At 55.4% G+C, this 20328-nt stretch overlaps 1 protein-coding gene across 10 annotated transcripts; it reads right to left on the minus strand.

Moving 5' to 3' along the window:
- Positions 1–48: 48 nt before the first annotated feature.
- EXOC7 (exocyst complex component 7) lies at positions 49–17590 on the minus strand. Of its 10 annotated transcripts, XM_036837637.1 has the most exons (22): positions 17433–17569; positions 17163–17228; positions 15829–16013; positions 15527–15632; positions 13015–13237; positions 10594–10761; positions 9938–9949; positions 7846–7938; positions 6883–6951; positions 5754–5899; positions 5319–5471; positions 4949–5047; positions 4488–4550; positions 4152–4218; positions 3353–3391; positions 2532–2597; positions 2086–2206; positions 1776–1871; positions 979–1042; positions 715–756; positions 474–607; positions 55–228 (listed from the first exon to the last, which is right to left on the minus strand). In XM_036837637.1, the coding sequence occupies exons 1-22, from the start codon at positions 17490–17492 to the stop codon at positions 126–128; spliced, it is 2175 nt and encodes a 724-aa protein (XP_036693532.1). In that variant the 5' UTR covers positions 17493–17569; the 3' UTR covers positions 55–125. The 10 variants fall into 10 exon arrangements, with proteins under 10 accessions (XP_036693534.1, XP_036693535.1, XP_036693539.1 ...); XM_036837639.1 differs by lacking the exon at positions 3353–3391 and having other exon boundaries at positions 49–228; XM_036837638.1 differs by lacking the exon at positions 9938–9949.
- Positions 17591–20328: the final 2738 nt, after the last annotated feature.

A 20328-nucleotide genomic window follows, 5' to 3' on the forward strand; every position in this document is an offset into this window, starting at 1 on the left:
GGTGGTGGAGAAAGACCCCTGTGTCAAAGGACGCCACACTCACCGGGCCCAGAGGCAAGTTAACACTGGTTTATGTGTCCGATAACATGGCTGGTCCGGCAGAGCCAGGCAGGGGCGGTGGCGGCTCAGGCGGAGGTGTCAAAGAGGCGATCGATCATGTCGCCCACCTGCTCCACACGGTACTTGATGTACTTCTCAGGATTCTTGGTGAAGGGCACGCTGCCATACCTGACCAGGCGCTGAGGTCAGTGGGGATGCCTAGCCCCTCCCCAGCTCTGCCTCAGCCTAAGGCCCTCCCGATGGGGTGCCCCTGGGTGATGTTCGGGTCTGGCCCCACACCAAAGCCCCGGGCACTGGATCTGCCACCCAAACCCACCACCCTCTCCAGGTTTCCTTGAAGAAGAGAAGGGCCCAGTGGCCCAGCCGGGGCAGCGGGGAGCCTGGGGCTGGGAGGGCAGAGACGGAGGGCTAACCTGTGCAGAAAGGCCCCGTAGGTCTCCTTAACAATGTTTTTCTGAGCTTGGCGGATCTTGTCCCTCTGCTCCGTGTCGGGAATAGCCCAGGCCTTTTGTATCTTGCACAATTCTTCCAGGCCATCGTTGAAGCCCTGAACACCACAACGGTGGGAACAGAAGTGACCCAAAGACAAACGTTTGAGTCTGCGCTGCTACAGTAGCAGCAGCGATCAGGGGAGCGGGGAGGATCCCGACTTACCTTAAAACGCTCCTTGATCATCTGGCGCTCCTTGTCCCGAAGCTGGGGGGCCAGGGGAGGTGGCAGAGAAAGCGTCCCTCAGAGCAGAATCGTCCTGCCCCTGCTCCTTCCCCAAACACCCAAGCCCAGCCCTCTCCCCTGCTGCCCGGATGGCCACGGGCATCCTTTGCTTTCTCATCCCAGTTGTCTGTTTTTTTCCCAGAGACACAGCAGAAAGCACCACATCTGCTAGACATCCCTTCCCAGCCCAGGCCTTCAGCCCACCTTGACTCCGGGCTGGAACACAGGTAGATTCTTCTCAGCAATGTAGTCAGTCACCTTTAACCAACTGCCAGGCAGGGAGGGAAGCAGAGGGCAGAGAAGGGACAGCCTCAGGCAGCTGCTCCTTCCCTGGGGCTGGATTGTTTTGTTTTTAAAAAATCTCTTGATCTACTGGGGGAGAGGGTGAGGGCAGGGATCAGCCTGGGTTGTAACTAAGCAAAACACAGCTGAGATTTTTTTCCTTGGGAATAAAAATGCTCAAGCTGCTCGCTTTTAAAATTAAGAACAGGAAACAGAACATTCAATAAATCGAACAGACACTACCAACTACACTTCACGTTGATATCATGGCCAATTAAGATGGAGAAGCAGATGAGAAAAGAGGGGACGGAGGACAGATACACGGGAAAGCAGAGGGAGATACGGTCACGGGGAAGAAACACCCAAAGGGAGAGAGAGACGCACAAACTAAGAAACGGGAGGCGAGGGGCAGAGAGAGCCCTGTAGAGTGAGGCTCAGCCAAGTTCAAGGGACCTTGTGAGCTGGCTCTTCACCTGGTCTGAACGTTACCCACACCTCTGACGGGCAGCCCTTCAACCATCTTGGTCGTCACCCTTGGCACCTACCCTTCCCCACCCCATGAGTGTGATTAAAAAAGAAGTAGAGGATGGGGGTTCACAGGGTGGCAGTTCCCCGTCATTGAGCCCACTCTGACTGGGCCCAGCCTCCCGAGGCTCTGAGAAGGAAGCGTTACTGGTGGGCACACAGGTCGGGGAGCGGGAGGGTGGGCGGACGCCCACCTGCGCTGGTAAGTCTGGATCTGCTGCTCGATGTGCTCGCGGTAGGAGCGCTCGGCAGTCTTCTGGGTCACGGCCACCAGCTGGATCAGCTCAGACCTGGGGTGGGAGCAGGGGAGAGAGGAGAGGATGATAGAGAGGCTGCCGGCCTCTGCAGCAACACCAGTGGGGCCTGCCTCCCACCTCCCTGGGTCCTGGGACTGTGAAGGGTAAAGCGGCGTCCTCCCCGCCCTGGACACGAGGGGGCACAGCCAGACCCGGCAGGCAGGCAGGGGCAGGGGAGAGCTGCAGGCCAGCGCCCGTAGCCACTTACTTCTCCAGGGCCTTGAGGATGTAGTTGTAGTTGTTGTGTAGGAAGATGGCGCTCAGAGCCGGGTCCTCATACACCTTGGACTTGCTCAGCAAGTTCAGCTGCAAGTTGCCCAGGACTTTACCTGCACAGGGAAGGATGCGGTCACGCCTCCCGTGGCAGTCTGACCCAAATGACCCAATCCTGGGGCCCAAAGACCAACTCCCACCCGTCGCTCCTTGTTCCTCCCGGACTCGAGGCCCCACCAGCCTCGCCAGCCTTGGGAGCCTTTTGCCGAGCCCCTGCGGCCCCCCAACCAGAGGTCAGGCTGCAGTTCTAAAAGTCGGGGCGGTGGTGCTCAGGGGGGGGACCTGGACTAGCAAGAGAGCACAAAAAGGACACGGAAGGGAAGAGGCAGGGAGGCAGGGAGGCCGGGCGCCGGAGGCTGCTGGCTGGCGGGGTGCACTCACAGATGTAGGTGCTCAGGAGGCGCTTGCTGAACTCGGAGCTGTAGCTGGTGGCTGAGGAACTGGTCTCTGTGAGAGGAGGAGTCCTGTTACCACAGCAGTGGCAGCAGCCAAGACCCTCTCTGGCCTCCCCTAGGCCCGCGGAGCGGCTGAGGAAACCCTGGGAGGGGCCCGAGCCTCCCTCGGGCAGAGCTGGGGACGTGCTGAGCTACAGGGCTCCCTTCCCGCTGCGGGGGGCGCTCCCTGGGACTCTTCCTGGAACCCACGGCCAGCCCTTCCATGGTCTTGGGTGGTGGGGTTAATGAGCTGGCCCAGGACCAGCAGGAAGGCTGGCAGGACAGGAATGGGACAGCCTCTGTCACCCAGCCCCCAACCCATGCTGGGGGTACCTACGAGGCCCACTTCTCCCATTTGTCAGCAACAGAGTCTTAGAATAGGCCCCCCATGGCCTGTCCACCTTCACCCCCACTGCCCACAACCTCCTCTACCAGGCCCTTCTGAACAGAGACTTGCTGCCCGCACAGGGCAGAAAGCCAAGGGGGGAAGGGAGCGGATGGGGGAGGAAGGAGACAGGGAGGTGCTGGACCAGCTTGAAGGGTGTACTCAGGGTGCTGGACACAGCAGGATGCTGTCTGGAGAAACCCAGAGACAGAGAGTGGCCGTCAGGGAGCTGAGAGGGTTGGGAGCACCCGGAAGGAACCCGTGTCCCCTCTGACCCCGCTCCTACTGGGGTCCTGAGTCTGTCCAGGTGCCTCCGTCCCCAGGGAACCTCACTCATGGGGCTTCAGAGGGGAAGGATGGGGCTGCAGAGCCCTGCTGCTTACCTCGGGGGTCTAAAGGAATATTGTATGTGTCCCCAAGAACTACGCAGTGAGAGGCAGTGCGCACAGAGGGGAAGAGGGGAGAGACAAAGGAGGGAAAAAGATGCAAAGTGCAAAAACAGGTTAGAAACGGCCGCAACACCCGAGCCAAGCAGACCACTCCCCGCGACGCCAGAAACAGACAGCAGGACAGCCCAGGCTGGACCCCTGAAGGCCAGGGACACACTGGAAAGTGGACATCTGGAGAACCGCAGGCCAGAGGCTGCACCTTGGCTCCTTGCCCCTAGACTGGGGGGAAAAGGGAAGGCCTGGGGGCCCAACAAGCTGGGCTGGGTCTCAGTGCTCGGAAGCGTGCTCTTCCCCACGTGCTAACCTCCTGAGCCCCAGTCCCAGGACAGCAGTCACGGTCACGGGAAGACAACAGGCTGGCCCTGAGATGCCAGCTGTAAAGGGTCAGCTGTATGAGACTAATTAGGACAGGCAACACAAGAGGAGGTGGGGAGATGCAGAAGGAAGGGCGGGGCGGGAAGGGCACCTCCAAACAAGTGAGTTCTTCTCTCCAGAGTGAGGACAGTGGAAGGAGCCGAGAGGGGATGGAGGCCAGGAAAGGTAGTCAAACCCCGGCTGCTTTCCTGATGCTGGGCCCAGATGGCCCAAGCAGCTCGGGGGTCCCTCCACAGGCCACATCTCCTTCCCACTCCACAGGGCGGGGGAAATCTCCTCACCCAGAGGGGGCTAACCCCACGTCTCCAGGCCAGAGGGAGGAGTGGGGCACGGGGCCCCGCTGGGAGGTGTCAAGTACCTTGGGAGGCCAGCATGGCGCCCGCCGTCTCCTGGAAGTCCAGGAGCTGCTGCAGGAAGAGGATAGCCTGCGTGGGGAGAAAACAGGTCCAGGAAGAAGGTCAAGGGCAGGACCCAAGGTCGATCACCTCCTACAGTTCACTCCCTCTGACCATCCCAGGACAGGTGCAGGGCCAGGGGCCTGCCCAGTGAAGAGGGTGGCTGCCAGCTTCCTGCTCCACCCTGTGGGTTTGGCCTCCTGGGAAAGGCCCTGTCTGCTGGGGGCACGAAGCACCTTGCAGTCCATCCTGCCACCTGCACCCCCTCCCCGCCCCAGGAGCCCCGGGGCAGCACCTACGTTGCTCGTGAGCTCGTGCACAGTGCCATCCTTGGGCATGTTGTACTCCTTGTCCGGGTCGTTCTGTGGGAAGAACAGCCTGACTCCCTGAAGCAGCTCCCAGGGAGTCCCGCGCCCACCCCACACCCCCGTCTGCGGGCTCACGGCGCCACCTCCTGGCAGACAGGTGTCAGGATGCCCCTTGGGCACAAAGGTGAGCGAGACAGACATACGGACATGACTAGATGGGAAAAGCGCGGCAGGAGCTTGACGCCTGGGGTGGGGGCCTCTGGAGCCCCTGGGGAAGACAGGGAGGCCCGTGGGCACTGACAGGAGACTAGCAGCACGGCCGGCTTCCCCACAGGGCAGGCCCGCCCCTCTTGGAGGCCTGCTTTCAGAAGGAGTTTCCAAGCCAGGTCACCGGTGGCCCTGCCCACAGCCCCACGGGCCGTCCCGCATGGCGGCGGAGGGAAGGAGAGCACCTTGATGTTGTCAGCGAAGTCCTCCAGCGCTTTGGCTCCTACGGTCTCCATGGAGGTGATGAGGCTGGGCAGCTTGTTCTTGGTGCTGGCGGCCGTCCCCTGAGGAAGCACACGGCTGCACAGGGCGCCAGAAGCCGGCCATAGGCTGTGCCTGGGGCCCTGCTCCTTCCCAGCCCCTCACCCCAGGGGACTGCCTCTCCTCTTCACTCACCCTGAGAGCACCTGCGCAGGCCCGGGGCCCCAAGCAAGCTGCCGCCATTCCCCCTCGGAGCAGACGCGTTGGGGCAGAGAGCACAGTTCTCCTGGGAGGCCGTGCCGGGCAGCAGGACTCCTCCTCCCGGCGTCCCCAAGGGCATCCTCAGCCACCTACCTGGAGCACCTGGTCAAACTCAGGCTTGGTCTGCTTGAGGTGCCGCAGGATGGGGAAGACGGTGAGCACAGCCGAGAAGTCGTGTCGGATGATGGCCTTCCGGGCAGCAGCCACAATGTTCTCCCCTTCAAGCATCAGCCCGTCCAGGGCGTCCTGAGAGAGCGGGGCAGGGAGAGGGCTCAGTGGAGGGGGCAGACAGCCGGTTCCCAGGGACGGTGAGGGCACCTGGAGGGGTGTGGGGGAAGTATGCCTCCAATAGGGAGGTCCCGAATGGGACACGCCACCCAGGACAGATCCCCAGGATGGGAGGTGGAGGTGGTGGCTGGAGTTGAGGGCTATGGACCACAAGCCTGGACCAAACTCAAGCTTCTGCAGTGACAGCTCTTGCTGGGGCATCTGGTCAGGGCCCAGGGGCAGGGTGGGGTGGGGCAGGACCTGTATCAAAGAGTCAAAGGTCTTCTTCTGATGGTGCTCAGGGATGACGTCCATCAGCAGCTGGTACTCGCTCTGGGCCAGCTTGACAAAGGCACTGACGCAGTGAATGTAGGCGTCGGTCTCCACGTCCAGCATGTCATCTCTCCCTGGGGGGGAAGCAGTGCCCCTGAGCTACTGGTCTGGGGCAGACCCTCTCCCTGCTGGGGGGTGGGGCACGAGTCTCCCCAGCTCCTGGCCTGTAGCCAGACTGGCAGCAGATGGGGAAGAAGACTGTGCTGGCAGAAAGCTGAGAGAACTCCAGCAGGCCCGACGGGGTTCGAGGGGAAAAACAGGGCCTGAGTCCAGTCTTTGTTCCAGAATGTCAGGTACGAGAGGTGTTGGGGAGATGGATAAAAAGGATAAGAAGATTCCCCCAGTCGACTTCCTGGATAAGACACGCCTGACCCCAAGACTGAGGATTCTGAATTGTACTGGGAAGAGGACACCCAGGGATGCGCGAGTGGCCGCGTCCACCTCAAGGAGGCAGGCACAGTGGTCATCCATCTCTGAAAACGCTGGGCCTCTGGAGCTAGATACCAGCCCAGCCAGGCCTTCTGGAATGTATAAAAAGGCAGTGGGCTCTGGTCCATGAGGCTAGCTGGCATGGCGTCAAAACTGGAGAAGAGGCAATGTGAGCCTCGGAGGGGGAGGGCTTCTTGGTTGTCAGCTGCCGCAGCAGGAGACCGGATCCCGCTACTGCACTGGAGGCTGGCGCAGAGGTGCCCGCAGGCAACCTGGTCCTACGTGCCGAGGGACAGGCTCCGAGGGGTCAGAGCTTTGGAGCCGTTGCTGGAGTCACGTGTTGACACTCCCTGCCCTCCGGGGGCCCGCCTGCCCTCTCTGCCCGCCTTCCGAGTGGCGGCAACTTCTGCCCTTGGCCCAGGCCCTGAGAGCCAGGCGTGCACTCCCACCTGGAGAGAGGTAAGGGGACCTAGTGCCCAAAAGAGAGACGGACCGGAGAGAGAGAGAGGCGAGTAGGCCAGGCTCATCCTCGGAGCGGAGCGGCCGGCTAGGCCAGGCCGGAGCGGGCCCTCTGGGGACGGCCGTGAATGCAGCGGCGGCTGCCCTCGGGCTGGGCTGCAGTACTCACCGGCCAGTGGCCCGTGCTTGTCGTTCAGGGCCTCGGACAGGTGCTTAACTCGGAAATCATGCTCGTGACCTAGCGAGACGTCGGCCGCAAACACAAGCAGCGTTTATCCAGGGGCGGGGTGGCTGCTTCTCGGGGGACTGGGAAGAAGCCCTCGATCTCCGGGGTGGGGGGGGGATGTGAGACGGGGTGTAGGGGAAGGGGCATTGGAGAGGGCTCTGAGCCCCTCCTCTGCCTCAGACCACCTGGGGAACAGCCGTTTCAAGCCTGACTTGCAATGCCCCGGACCATCCTCGGGAGCTGGTTTCCCCAAGCCTGGATGCTAAGAGAAAGCCGGGTTTCTGAAGAGTTTCCAGCAGCTGCGGAAGGTCTGATGCTCAGCCCCAGGGGGTTTATCTCACCATATTTGGGGAGAGATCCAGTTAGAGAAATGTCACTGCCCAGTGAATGGGGACAGGCTTCTTTTCGCCCCCAGGGTCATTCTTTTGAAGGCGGATCCGGTCCACTAGGGCAGGGCTGTCCTTCCTCTGATGCGAGGGAGGCAGGGACATGGTATACGGGCTGCCTGCCCCCTGTGGCACACGCTCCCCTTTCAGGTGGAGGGGGGCGGCCAGGAGGCCTCGGCCGCCTTGGTCCTGTCACTGCTGGTCTGAGCGTGAAAGGGCTGCCCGTGACAAAGAACTTTCTCTGAGTTCAAACAGGAGACAAGGACAGAGACGGGGAGGGGAGGGAGCGGGAAGCCTCTGGGAGGGCAGAGCTGCCGTCAGCCAGACAGGACCAGGCCGAGGGCCATGAAAGCTGCCCCCGAGCCAGCTGGGGTCAGAGGCCCAGGACCTCAGTTCCCACCCCTGGTCCCCTCTCAGGGTTGCGCCCGAGGCCCTCTGGGGGGTTGGAGGCTCTGCCCTACCACGTGAGTGGACACACGGTGGAGGAGGAGGGAAGAGGAGAGGAACACAGGATGATTACCTTCCAGAGGAATGAGGTTAGAGCCCCCCTTTTTCCCATCTAGACCATGCTGGGAATACTGTTTCAGAAGGTTCTGAGCCTTACGGATCGTCCCTGTCACCAGAGCCACACAGAGGAGATAAGAAGACCTAGGAAACGAGTGAGAGAAAACAGCAGCAGCCCTCCGCCTGGCCCCCAGGCCCACGCCCACCCCCAGCAGAGGGCACGCCCGGGTACCATCTCTCCCAGCAGGCCTTTCCCGGGACCGCCGGAGGCCCCGCAGAAGGAGATGGAGGAACGGACACATTTCGTTCCCCCAGTGGAGCTCCTGATTCTGCCAGTGACCCTCACTGTTCCAGATCTGAGGTCATTTTAGGAAGTGCAGAGGGTGAAGGAGATGAGATGGGCAAAGATCCACCAGGAGAAGCCAAAAATAAAAAACAGTACTGGGTGGCACTTAACCCAGAAATAGACAAGGGCCTGGGATGGAGGAGCTAGTGATGGAGCTCTCACACCCAGAAGGCGAGACCAAGTGGCAGAGCCTGGGGGCACCTTGAAGCGGGCAGGCCCGTGGCTCCTCCCCAAAGGGCGGGCAGAGTTCTCCGGGCATGCTCAGTGCCGGGACGTGGCCAAACAGTAGCCAAAGGAAAGCAGCACCCAGGAGTTGGTGAAATGGGACTGAGCTTCCTGGGATAGCAGTGCCCAAGACGGAAGGCTTGGAGACCCAGAGGCAGACTGGCCCCGTACACCAGGGGAGGGACCCAAACCACCAGAGCAATTGGGAAAAACTCAAAAGCCAAACAGAAGTTAATAGGAGCCACCACACAGAGAGCAGGAGGGAGGGCAGCAGGAAAGGGCACGTGCTCTTGGCATGGGGGGAAAAAACCAACAGTTAGTATCACAAGTGAGAACAATGAAAACAAAACTGCAGCGCCCACAGCCTCCAGGGTCAGCTACCTCTGTGGGAACGAGACATCTCAGGGCAGAAAACGTGGGGAAATAAAACAGCATTTAAAACAGATGTGTACAGCTGCCCTGTTAATAAAATGTACTGGGGCAGGGGAGGCACCCATGAGTGTAACTCTGTCCCTCTTCCTTGGGGACTCCCAGGTGCCCCCTTGCACCTCTGAACACGGTGAGGTTTCTTGGGTCCTGGCAGCTCCCCAAAAGGCTAGCGGAGAAGGGACAGCGTCTGGAGCGGCTCATCTCTTTCTGTTTGCACCAACCGCAATTAGTTACTAATAACCAAGTTTGGGGCTTGGGCTCAGCATCTGTCTCGCTGGGTTCTGCCCCTCCAGGGAGCAGCCCCACTAATGAGCGAATCAGTTCCCTGCCCCACAACCGACCAGGAGCAGGTGGGCCCGCCGGGCCTCCAGGAGACTTGCCAGTACGCTCGCATGGATGTGGGCTGGGGACGCTGATCCGGCGGCCGCCAAACCCATCAGGAGCACAATTACCACGAACGACGCTGAGGTCGGTGTTTCATTACCCACCGAGGCCTCCCTGCTCCCCTCCTCAAGAGCTGGGAACTGATGTCCCAGGGGCCTGATTCCCTAGTTCCTGACGTCAGTCCTGAGCCCCCCAGCTCCTGACACCTCTTGAAACCCCACAGAAACCAGAGGGACGCTCAGAGCCCGAGTTTTCCTCTGGGGGCTCTAAGCCAAGCTAGATTAGGTCCACCGGGGGCCCCGAGATCAGACCCCTGCTCCCTGCACGGCCAGCAGCACTCCTGGATGCAGACTGGGTCCTGGGGCCTCCACTGGGCCCATCAGAGAAGAGACAGAGGGGAAGAGAGCACAGACCCGCCAAGGCCCGGGCAGCCTCGCAGCCTCCCGGAACCAAGGCGCAGGCCCCCTGTTCTCTGAGGGGCAGGTAAGGAAAACGCTGTCGTGGGGGGCGGGCCCCACCGGCGCGCCCGGCGCGTGTGCCACAGCAGCAGCTGGACAGGGAAGGCTGGGGTGGGAGCAGCCCCCAGCCTCACTGGCTCGCTCCCCCTGGGGCCTGCAGCAGCCCCTCGCCCGGAAAACCCCAGCCTCTCGAGGACCACGCCTCTCAGCAGACAGACACAGCCAGGCTTGCCAAGTGGAGGCTGACACACAGGAGCACTGTTTACCTGGAGCACGGACTACAGGGAACATGATGACGGGAAGAAGGACAGACAGTGAGCTGTTCGCCCAGGACACCAACGCCCACAGCCTAGGCGTCTCCCACCTCAACACCCCTCCCCTGACTCTCCCGCCGCAAGGCAGTAACTTCGAGTGGAGCCCAAAAGCCGGATTAAGTTCTTTGGAGAAGAAGGCGTGGGATTATTTTCCTTTCTGGGCGACTGTGGAAGTGTAAACTCTCCCCTATCCACTTGTTCAAGCCACCCTGGCTTTCTGCAAGGTGACGGCTGCAGTGCCTGCCCCTGTCCTGTCCACGGTTTTGGCGGCAGCAGCGTGCCTGGCCTCCTGATAGGCCGACGCAGGGAGGAGAAGGGGGTCCAGCAAGGGGCTCTGCCCCGGCACCCCTGTCAGCCCACCCCTCCGTGCCTGTGACCCTCCACTCCAAGGACACTTATGTAGCCCCCAGACTCGGCTGGGTAGAGAGGAGATCACCGGATGGGGCCTTGCTGGGTGGGCAGACACCTGCTTTCTGTCCTGCGTACCTATAGTTGGGGGTCGCTGGGAGGTCAAGCTGTAGCGGCTGCTACCCCCAGGGTGGCCAAAGGCAACCCAGGTCCCACCGAGCTTCTGTCTGGTTCTGAGGTGGGCCAGGGTGGGGACTCACCTGGCCGCTTGACCGGCTTCTTGGTAGGCGTGTCCTTCCTCTTGTTGGGGACAGCAGGGGAGTAGGGGACCCCAGACGAAGAACTGCTCTTCCGGAAATGCTCCTTCAGGCCTTTGATGGAGCGGTCCAGCTGGCTGGAGCGGATCTGGTAGTAGACGTTCATGAAGTCTGAGGAGAGATGGGCGACAGCTGGGGTCCCTGCCTCTGCCTGGCCCCAGGGCCTCCCTCTCACTTCCAGACGCAGCTCCGCAGGGCAGCAGTGGTGCCCACCATCGCTCCTTGCTAACCCCTTCCTAGCAGCCTCCCACATGGCCTCGTCCGTCCCAAATCAAAGTCTTAAAAGGGAAAGTATCCCCCAACAGAACCAACAATTAGTTGTTATTTTTTATTTTATTTATTTATTTTTGGCCGCGCCGCGTGGCTTGTGGGATCTTAGGTCTCCAACCAGGGATTGAACCCGGGCCCCTGGCAGTGAAAGTGCCAAGTCCTAACTACTGAACTGCCAAGGAATTCCCTGTAAGGTTTTTTTTTTTTTTTTTTTGGCCATGCCATGTGGCATCTTCCCTGACCAGGGATTGAACCCGTGTCCCCTGCGCGGGAAGTGTGGAGTCTTAACCACGGGACTGCCAAGGAAGTCCACAGTAAGGTTTTTTTAGATAAAAAAAATGTAAAGTTAACATCCAGCTTCAACTTGGTGAGGGGTCAAAGGATGTGAGCAATTTATATGCATAAAGAGACAACAAGTGTCACTGAATAAAAAAACACACCATTTCTTTAGCCATGAATGAAATGCAAATTTTAAAAAATTAGAGGATTATGAAAGCCCTGTCAAATAGCTAAGATAAATAAAGCTAATGAAGAACAAACAGCTGTGGGATTTTGGATGGGTCAGTCGACTGGCCCCACCTACCCGGAGAGGAGCTCAAGACGGCAAGAAGGTTACAGATCTGTTCAGACAGTTTTGCCTGATAATTGTACCTTTGAGAAAATATCTCAAAGAACTTCCTAAATAAGAAAAGCAAGCCATCCAACTGTGCTCACTGCAGCACTATTTGTCAATACTGGAAAACTGGAAAATCCAAAAATGCAAACGAGCAAGGAAAAAGATACGAATGCCACGGTACCTTTTAGCAGTTCCCAACGAGTGTGTCGCCAATGTGAAAAATGGAACAAAGCACTGAGGCTCTGACTGAAGGGGACTGAGGGGTCTGGAGGCATCTTATCCCAAGGGAGCCCCTGAAAAGCTCCTGCCGAGCCCCCGGCTCCCACAGTGCAGCTCATGAGCCACAGATGTGCCGTGTGGTCAGTACAGGCGGTCCTGAGACCTGGCACCACAGAGTCCTCGAGGGAAGGCAGGCATAGTGATAACGCACACTGACAACTTGGTATGTGTACAAACTAACGAAGAGAAGAAGAGTGTGGAGGGCTAAAAAGCTTAAAATGGAATATTCATTACAGTTAGTTTTTTTTTTTAATTTTTTGCTTAACTTGGGATTTTTTTAAAAATCCTGGGACTGGATTTAAAGAAATGATGGTACCAACATACCATGGAATATTATGCAGCTGCCAAAAAGAATGAAGCAAATATACATGTACTGATATGGAACACTCTCAAGACATATTACTAAGTTGAAAGCAAAAACCAAAAAACAATCATAGGGGAGTGTTTAGTATGCTCCCTTCCACTTGGGAATGAGGAGCAGATACACACGTATTTATTCTCTCTCTCTCTCTCACACAAACACAGTTGCATAAAGAATATTTTGGAAGGGTATAAATAATCTTAACAGTACTCATCTTTGGGTTATGACACTGTAAGCATTAGGGAAGTGGGGAGATGGACTTTTGCTTTTCACCTAAGCCTTTCTGTGCTATTTGAAGTTTTTATAATTAATCAAAAAAAAGGAAAAAAAAAAAAAAAAGGAAAGAAACGGGAAAGTAAGGTATGTTAAAAAAGCTTGAATTTAGCTAGATTCATAATTTGATACATAAACTGTAGACTTATTGCTCATATTGTTTCCTACTAAACTCTTTTGTTTTAAAAGAAATGCAGGTGGGACTTCCCTGGTGGTGCAGTGGTTGAGAATCTGCCTGCCAATGCAGGGGACACGGGTTCGAGCTCTGGTCTGGGAGGATCCCACATGCCGCGGAGCAACTCGGCCCGTGAGCCACAACTACTGAGCCTGCGCGTCTGGAGCCTGTGCTCCGCAACAAGAGAGGCCGCGAGAGTGAGAGGCCCGTGCACCGCGATGAAGAGTGGCCCCCGCTCGCCGCAACTAGAGAAAGCCCTTGCACAGAAACGAGGACCCAACACAGCCAAAAAAATAATAATGATAAAATTTTAAAAAAAAAGAAACAAAGGGCAAAGTCCACTCCCTCTGGCCCTGCCGCCTGGGCCCCCGCCTCCCCAGGACACCTCACCTTGGTTGCGGCCATATTCCACCAGCCAGCGGGAGATGCGGATCACGTCCTGCAGCACACTCTCAGGCAGGTGCTCCAGGGGCACCTCCTCCTGTACCTCCAGGTCGTCCTCACCGCTGATCAGATCCAGGATGAGCACAGGGGACACGACCTTGCTATGCCGGGTCATCAGGCTGCGGAACTCGGACTCCAGCGACTCCTTCCCCCGCTCAAACAGCAGCTTCTACAGGGAAGAAGGAAGGAAGGGAGGAGGGAAAGAAGAAAGAGGGTCCACGGCTGTTCCTGCATTCAGCAGGCCCTCGCCTCGCCGTCCCCTTCCTTTGCCTTCCTGATTCTGGGCCTCGGCCCTCCTCTGCCTTCACTTCCTTTTTCCCAGAGAATAAACGCTGGGAAGCTTTCCTTGATTATTTCTTTCCCTTGTGTTCTCTCAAAATGTATGTTCATAGGTGAAACCCAGAGTTTTACAAGAAGTAGGTGCTTCACAGATATCAGCTGATTATTTTCTCATTGTACCATTAATTTGTGTTCTTGTTAGAAAAGGGTTTGCAAAAGAAAAAAATAGATAAATTGGACTACATCAAATTAAAGACTTTTGTGCTGTAAACGATACCGTGAAAAGACAATTCACAGAATGAGAGGAAATAGTTGCAAGTCATGTATCTGATAAGCGACAGGTATCCAGAGCAGATAAGAGAATTGAAAACATATGTCCACACAAAAGTTCGTACACAAGGGTTCATAGCAACACTGTTCATAACAGCCAAAAAGTGGAGTGTCCATCAAGTGATGGATGGATAAACAAAATGTGGCAGAGCCATACAATGCAATATTATTCAACCATACAACGGAATGAAACACTGACACACGCTACCACATAGGTGAACCTTGAAAACATTACGCTAAGTGAAGGAAGCCAGACACAAAAGGTCACATACTGTGTGATTCCATTTTCAGGAGAAGTCCAGAATAGGTAAATTTACAGAGACAGAAAGTAGATGAGTGATTACCAGAGACTGGGTGAATGGGGGAGGGAAGGGAAGAAGAGTGACTGCCAATGGATTTCTTTTTTTAGGCAATGAAAATGTTATATATAACATTATATACATTATAATAAATAAAATTTATTCTGGTGTTGTTGCATAACTCTGTGATTATACTAAAACTACTGCGTTTTATACTTTAAATGGGTAAATTTTATGGTATGTGAATTATATCTCAGTAAAGATGTTTTAAAAATAGAGAGAGGAGTTGGAGCATTTCTGCTTAAATGAAAAGTACGTCCTCTAGGGTAAACCTATAGCATATTTTTTGTATTCTCCTTCTCTAATCCACTCCCACACCCAAGTTCTAGCACAGAGCTCTTCACTCTGTGATCCAAACTTGCTAGAGACCCTCAAGAATCAAGTTCTCCAGCCCCTGGCATCCCAATCTCTGAGTCCAGGCTGCTCACCCAAGGGCTGCAGTATTATGGTTTTACTGGTGTGTGCCCACTGCATTACTGGTGTGCCAAGGTATTGATCTTGTCAGTCCTCTGGGTAGCCAGGTGGCGCTGTGCGCAGCCAGAGACCACTGGCGAGTTACCACTTTACCCCAGTGTGCCCCACAAACATTCTCATTTCCGATGGAGCCACGATGGGAGAAAAGCTGGGAGGCACTGTTCTAAGCAACAGCTTTCTGGGTGGGAGAAAAGCCAGTTTCCCATCTTTGTTCCTCAGCCCACCCCCTCTTCTGGGTAAGACACACGCCTCAGGGCAAGACCTGTGGTGCCACCAGGAAGGTGTGCCAGGTGACGGGGGGTCCAAGCTGGCCTGCCCTCTAATGTTCCTCAGTGGCTGGGATGTCTGGGCCTCTGCTCCCACCTTTCCTCCTGTCTGCATTCTCTCCTTTCCTCAGTGCATGGAGTAAACCTCACTTCCCAGCCCGACTCTGTCTCCCTCTGGTGATCTAAAGACCCCAAAACTTAAACACAAAGATATGACACAAAAAAAGTGAATATGAAAACATGAATGCAGGTTCCCTGACCAGTCAAATTCATTGAGTCAGAAAGTAGAGTGATGATGGCCAGGGGTTGATGGGGAGGAGAAAGGGGAGTTAGTCTTTAATGGGTACAGGGTTTCAGTCTGAGATGATGAAAAGAATTCTGGAGATGGTTATACGACAGTGTGAACGTACTTAATGTCACTGAACTGTTCCCTTAAAGATGGTTAAAATGGCAAATTTTATATTATGTATTTTTTGCTACAATTAAGAAACACCCATGCATTTATAAAAATCCAATGTTAAACTTATACTTCATATTTAACTTATAATTTAGTTAAATTATTAAGATGCAATAAAAATGTATACCTGTAATTCCTGAGACAGAGATCTTAATGCCTACAGTATGTGTATGGTATTATATACTTCTGTTTATTCCACTACATTCTCTTTTAAGCTGGTTCAGTGTCTCTCATGAGACCAGGGCCGTGACTGGTGTCCCCACACCTCTCACATCACTCTGCTGGCCCCTTACCACTTTGTTGAGCTCTGGGCTGTCTGGGCTGTTGTCCTGGAAATACTCCACAGCCTTCTGAATCTTGGCCATGCTTCCCAGGTACTCTTCCAGCCTACCTGTGGGGCTGGAAAGGAGAAAAGTCCTATTAGCCTGGGCAGATGGAAGATGAAGAGGAAGGACCAAGAGAATGGTATTCAGAAAGGGGAGAAGAGAATTAACACAGGGACTCTAGGCTCAAATATATTCTACTCCTCCCTTCCAAGGCCTACAGCCACTGGTCCAAGAGGCGTTAGGAATGTGACCTTCTGGCCCTAGCTCACCCCTCCCTGATGATCTTCTCAGTGTCACTGGCCACATGGTAGTAGCTGATAACATGGTCCAGACAGGACAGAGTCTTCTCAACGTTCTCCTGCAGCCGCTGCAGGTTCTCCGTCTGTTTGTGCACAGGGATGATGGAGTTCTCCAGCTTCATAAGGCGACTCTCAAAGGATGACAGGATAGACACCTGCGGGGGGAAGCTCCGTGCTCTCAGGCCTCAGGGTTGTCCCAGCACTGCTTCTGCCACCCACCAGGTCTTTGGCATTTGCTGCCTCTTCTCTGGTTTTATAGACAATAAGCTCCATGAGGGAAGGGACAGGGTATTCCTGTTCACCACTGTATCCCCAGAACCTACCATGTGCCTGGCACATAGGAGGTGGCCCAAATAAATTGGCTGAAGTTTGATTTGAAGGCAAGTCAAGTATTAAATTAACTCCTCCTCAGATAATCACCTCAGTATGGCTTCCCTTCCACCCTTTGAAGTCAAATCTCAATCCCTATTCTCTCTGATGCTTTCCTGGACTGAACAGGAAGTAGTTTCATACAGAGTAGCCTCAAATGCACTGCTGGTACCTTCAAAACCCTTTCTCTCTAAGAGTGAATCTCATTAAGTAAGGACTAGCACCTGATGACTGTGTTACAAAATACATACTCAAGTTTGTATCTGCTCAGTTTGTGCTTTTCCAGTCTTCTCTAGGAGCAAGGAAGGAAACTCATATTTACTGAGGACCTATTGTATACCAGGTACTGTGCAAAATGCATCTCCATGCATTAGCTTCTATGACCTTCACAGTTACACTGGAGGTTGGCATCGTCTGTTTTAGCAGAGGAGGTAACTGAGGCTCAGAGTTACCTGTCAGGGGCCACACACAAATACGTGGAGGGGCGAGGACTAGATCCCAGATCTCTCTGACTTCAGAGCTCATTTTACACCTCAAGCCCTCTGGGGTGAAGGCTGAGTCTTTTTCTGCCCTCAGTAATCTCAGAAGTGGTAACCCGGCCGTCCAACCCTCACTTGAATTAATGATGACGCATGGCCAGTACCCAGCCCACCTAAGTCAGTCTCACTAAGTGTCTGCGGAAGGAGAGAAGGAAGAATGGAGAACTTAGGCAGAAAGCAGAAAGTCCAGGCCAGTGGGGGCTGCAGCATCCTCAGCGAAGGGGCGGACAAGGGGAAGGGAGTGTTAAGAGACATGTCGCACTGTTGCTAGAGAAACCCACACGTTACCACCACCACTACCCAGACCAGCAGCCCCAGGCCTTAGGTACCGCAGCTACCGGGTCGCAGGGTTCTCCTCCAGCGTCTGGAAGCCCTCCCAGCTGAGGGGTTACTCACCATGTTCTTGGTGAGCTGGTCGCTCTTCTCCAGGCTGTCTCGGATGAAGGACAGCGTCTCCTCCTCCTGGGGGGAGCGCAGGCAAGGACATCACCAGAAGCCGAAGGCTAAAGGAGACCACCGCGTCCCAGCTCCACGGCCTCGCCCCTGACTAGGTCCCCTCGCAGGGAGGGCCCCCTCCCACTCCTGCCGCCTCCCTGAGTAGAGGCCCGGCCCGGATCTCGACCCCTTCCCTCACCTCCTACCCCGCCTCCCCAGCTCCAGCCCCACCTGCTTCAGCTTGTCCTCGATCTCCCGCCGCCGGGCGGACGCCTCCTGCAGGGGGATCATGACTTCGACCCTCCCAGCGGCTCCCACTGCCCACTACCTCGCCTCCGAGTGCCCTCTCGGCTCCCGTCCCTGTCACACCCACTTCCGCCCGCGGCCCCGCCCCGGGGCGCTCAGATGTGCCATGTTAGGAGTGGCAGGCTGAGTGCGCCTGCGTGCAACTCAGTACAGGGGGACCGGGCGGGTGGCCATCTTGGGTGTGGCAGAGAACTGTGTCTGGGTTTGTCCTTGATGCGGGTTTCCACCCTCATCAGAGAAGGTTCTCTTGAGCGGTGTTTTGTCAGAACAGTTACAACTCACGTGCCGTCTTCGTGGGAAAGCTGACTCTTCTCACAAAGATCAATGACGAATTCGTTTCTCCAGATCGAAGTCTGGATCCAGGCATCGATGTCGCGTTCTCCACAAAGCATAGCACAGAGCTTATCACACAGCAGGCGCCTAATGTGTGCCCATTTAATGAACAAGGGGCCTGTGTAATCTTGTCCCCCTTTGGCCCTAAAGCTCATGGAACGGGCCCTGTGTGCAAGCCCTCGGCTGGGGACAGAGTGGTCGCCCATGGTCCCAGCGGCACGCATAACTACAATCCTGCCTTGTGGAGGGGCTCAGCCAAATTCCTGTGGCGGGAGTTCTCGGAGCGTCCATCCCAGGGATTTGGATGGGACCAGAGAGCAGGCTCCAAGCTCCACCGGAAAGCGTCTGTTTTGGAGAGAACTGTGTGCTTTCATTTGCTAGGGGGAAGGCACGGGTGGCAGGGCTGAGGATCTGGGCAGGTAGAGAAGTGGCTTCAGCGGGGAGTTTTCCTACATCTGGAAACAGTGCAAGGGGAAGGCTGAAAGAGCCCAGACCTGTCTGAGGGGTTGGGGCCCAGGTGGTGGTGTCAGTTAAGGAGAGGTTGAGGCCTGCCTGCAGGTATTCAGACACACGGGGAGCATTGCTCACAGGGCCTTTGAGGAAATCAGAAAGGCTTGGAGGGCTGGTAGGGCCCCTTCTGCAGGGTGCCAGAATGTCTCAGTTCCTCTGCCCAGACTCTCCTCTAAGTACAGCTCTGGGGCGGGAAGGGGGACCTGGATCAAGGTTCCTGCAGGGATGGATGTTCTGGGTTCACCACGAGAGCCAGCTCCTGCAAAACCTAGTTACTCCCTCCTCCATCCCTTCCCTGCTCACCCTGTCTCTGCCCCCAGCCCTGGGGAAGTAAGTGGCCACACAGCTTTGTTCAGTTCATCTGTGGACCCGACATCCAGGTACAGGTAGATAGACAATGAGGCATATGCTGGTGGGCACCAAGCCATAGGGTTCCCAACACCCTCCCAGGACCCAGTTCCACAAAGAGGAGAAAGAAGTGGGACAGAGAGCCTGGAGGGGGATTGGGCAGCTCTTCTGCTGGGGCAAGAGGACAATTTCAGATCTGGTGGCTGGCCTTGAAACTGCTGATGAAGGAAATATCCAGGAGGTGCAGCCCTGTTGCAGATGAGGGAGACAAAAAGGCAGAGTCCTTGTGTAAGGATACCTAGGATGATTTTGCTGAGGTGGTCCTTGTGCAGTCCTGAGAACCAAGTGAAGGGAGAAGTTTAAACTGTTGGGTGCCACAGTAAAGAATAAGTGGGCTAGAGGGCGGGAATTCCCTGGCATCCAGTGGTTAGGACTCGACACTTTCACTGCCACGGCCCGAGTTCAATCCCTGGTCGGGGAACTAAGATCCCACGTGCCGTGCGGCACAGCCAAAAAAACAAAACAAGACAAAAAACGCTCCAGAAAATATCGATAACATCTTGCTCTATAGGTCTCAGGAAGAAATCCTCTATGGTTGTGAACAAATACTTTGAGCTTTGTACATTATCATTGCAATTTTGTAAATAAACTACATATGAGTGTGGGTTTTTGTATTTTCTCCATTTCCTTCCCTAAGGGTAATTTGGTAGCCAACTCAATTGACAGCCTTCTGTTTGCCCATCTCTGTTACAAGCTCCACCTTGTGTTATCTTGTCTAATCTTCACAATAAACTCACAAGTCAGGCACAGCTGTTGTCTCCCTTCTGCAGACGAGGAAGGTCAGGCTCAGAGAGGTCAGCTGTGCTGAGTCAACACAGCTGGCCAGGACACGGTACAGCTGAGGCTGTTCTCAGTCTCCCCATGCTGGGTAGCTCCGGAGTTCTGATTGTTGTTATGCAAAGCTGCCAATCTGATTTTCAAGAAAATCCACTGTGAAGAGCAAGTTACTATATTTATAGCAACCATATCTAGTAAAGGGTAGACAGAATGAAAAGATGAGTTCCAATGATTCCCAACCCAATGTCAGGACGATGTTGACAAGTGGACATTGACTCAGTAAAGGCTGTAATTCCCCAACTATGCTCAGCACAAGCTGCTTTAGCAAAAGGAGCAAGTGGTGTTTCAGCTGCAGCCTCAGAAGCTTGGCTTTCATTCACAATGTTCAGAACACAAAGGTGCAGGTCACCAGGGAGCCCTCAGCTGCCCACTCACAGAGATGCTCTTTCCACAGGGAGGGGGGAGGAAGAGCTTGCTCCCAATGGCCTGTTCTTTTTTTTTTTTTTTTTTATAAATTTATTTATTTATTTTTGGCTGCATTGGGTCTTCATTGCTGCGTGCGGGCTTTCTCTAGTTGCGGCGAGCAGGGGCTACTCTTCGTTGTGGTGCACGTGCTTCTCATTGTGGTGGCTTCTTTTGTTGTGGAGCATGGACTCTAGGTGCGCGGACTTCAGTAGTTGTGGCACACGGGCTCAGTAGTTGTGGCTTGCGGGCTCTAGAGTGCAGGCTCAATAGTTGTGGCGCATGGGCTTAGTTGCTCCGCGGCATGTGGGATCTTCCTGGACCAGGGATC

The sequence above is a fragment of the Balaenoptera musculus genome, chromosome 20, assembly GCF_009873245.2.
Source record: "Balaenoptera musculus isolate JJ_BM4_2016_0621 chromosome 20, mBalMus1.pri.v3, whole genome shotgun sequence".
NCBI lineage: Eukaryota > Metazoa > Chordata > Mammalia > Artiodactyla > Balaenopteridae > Balaenoptera > Balaenoptera musculus.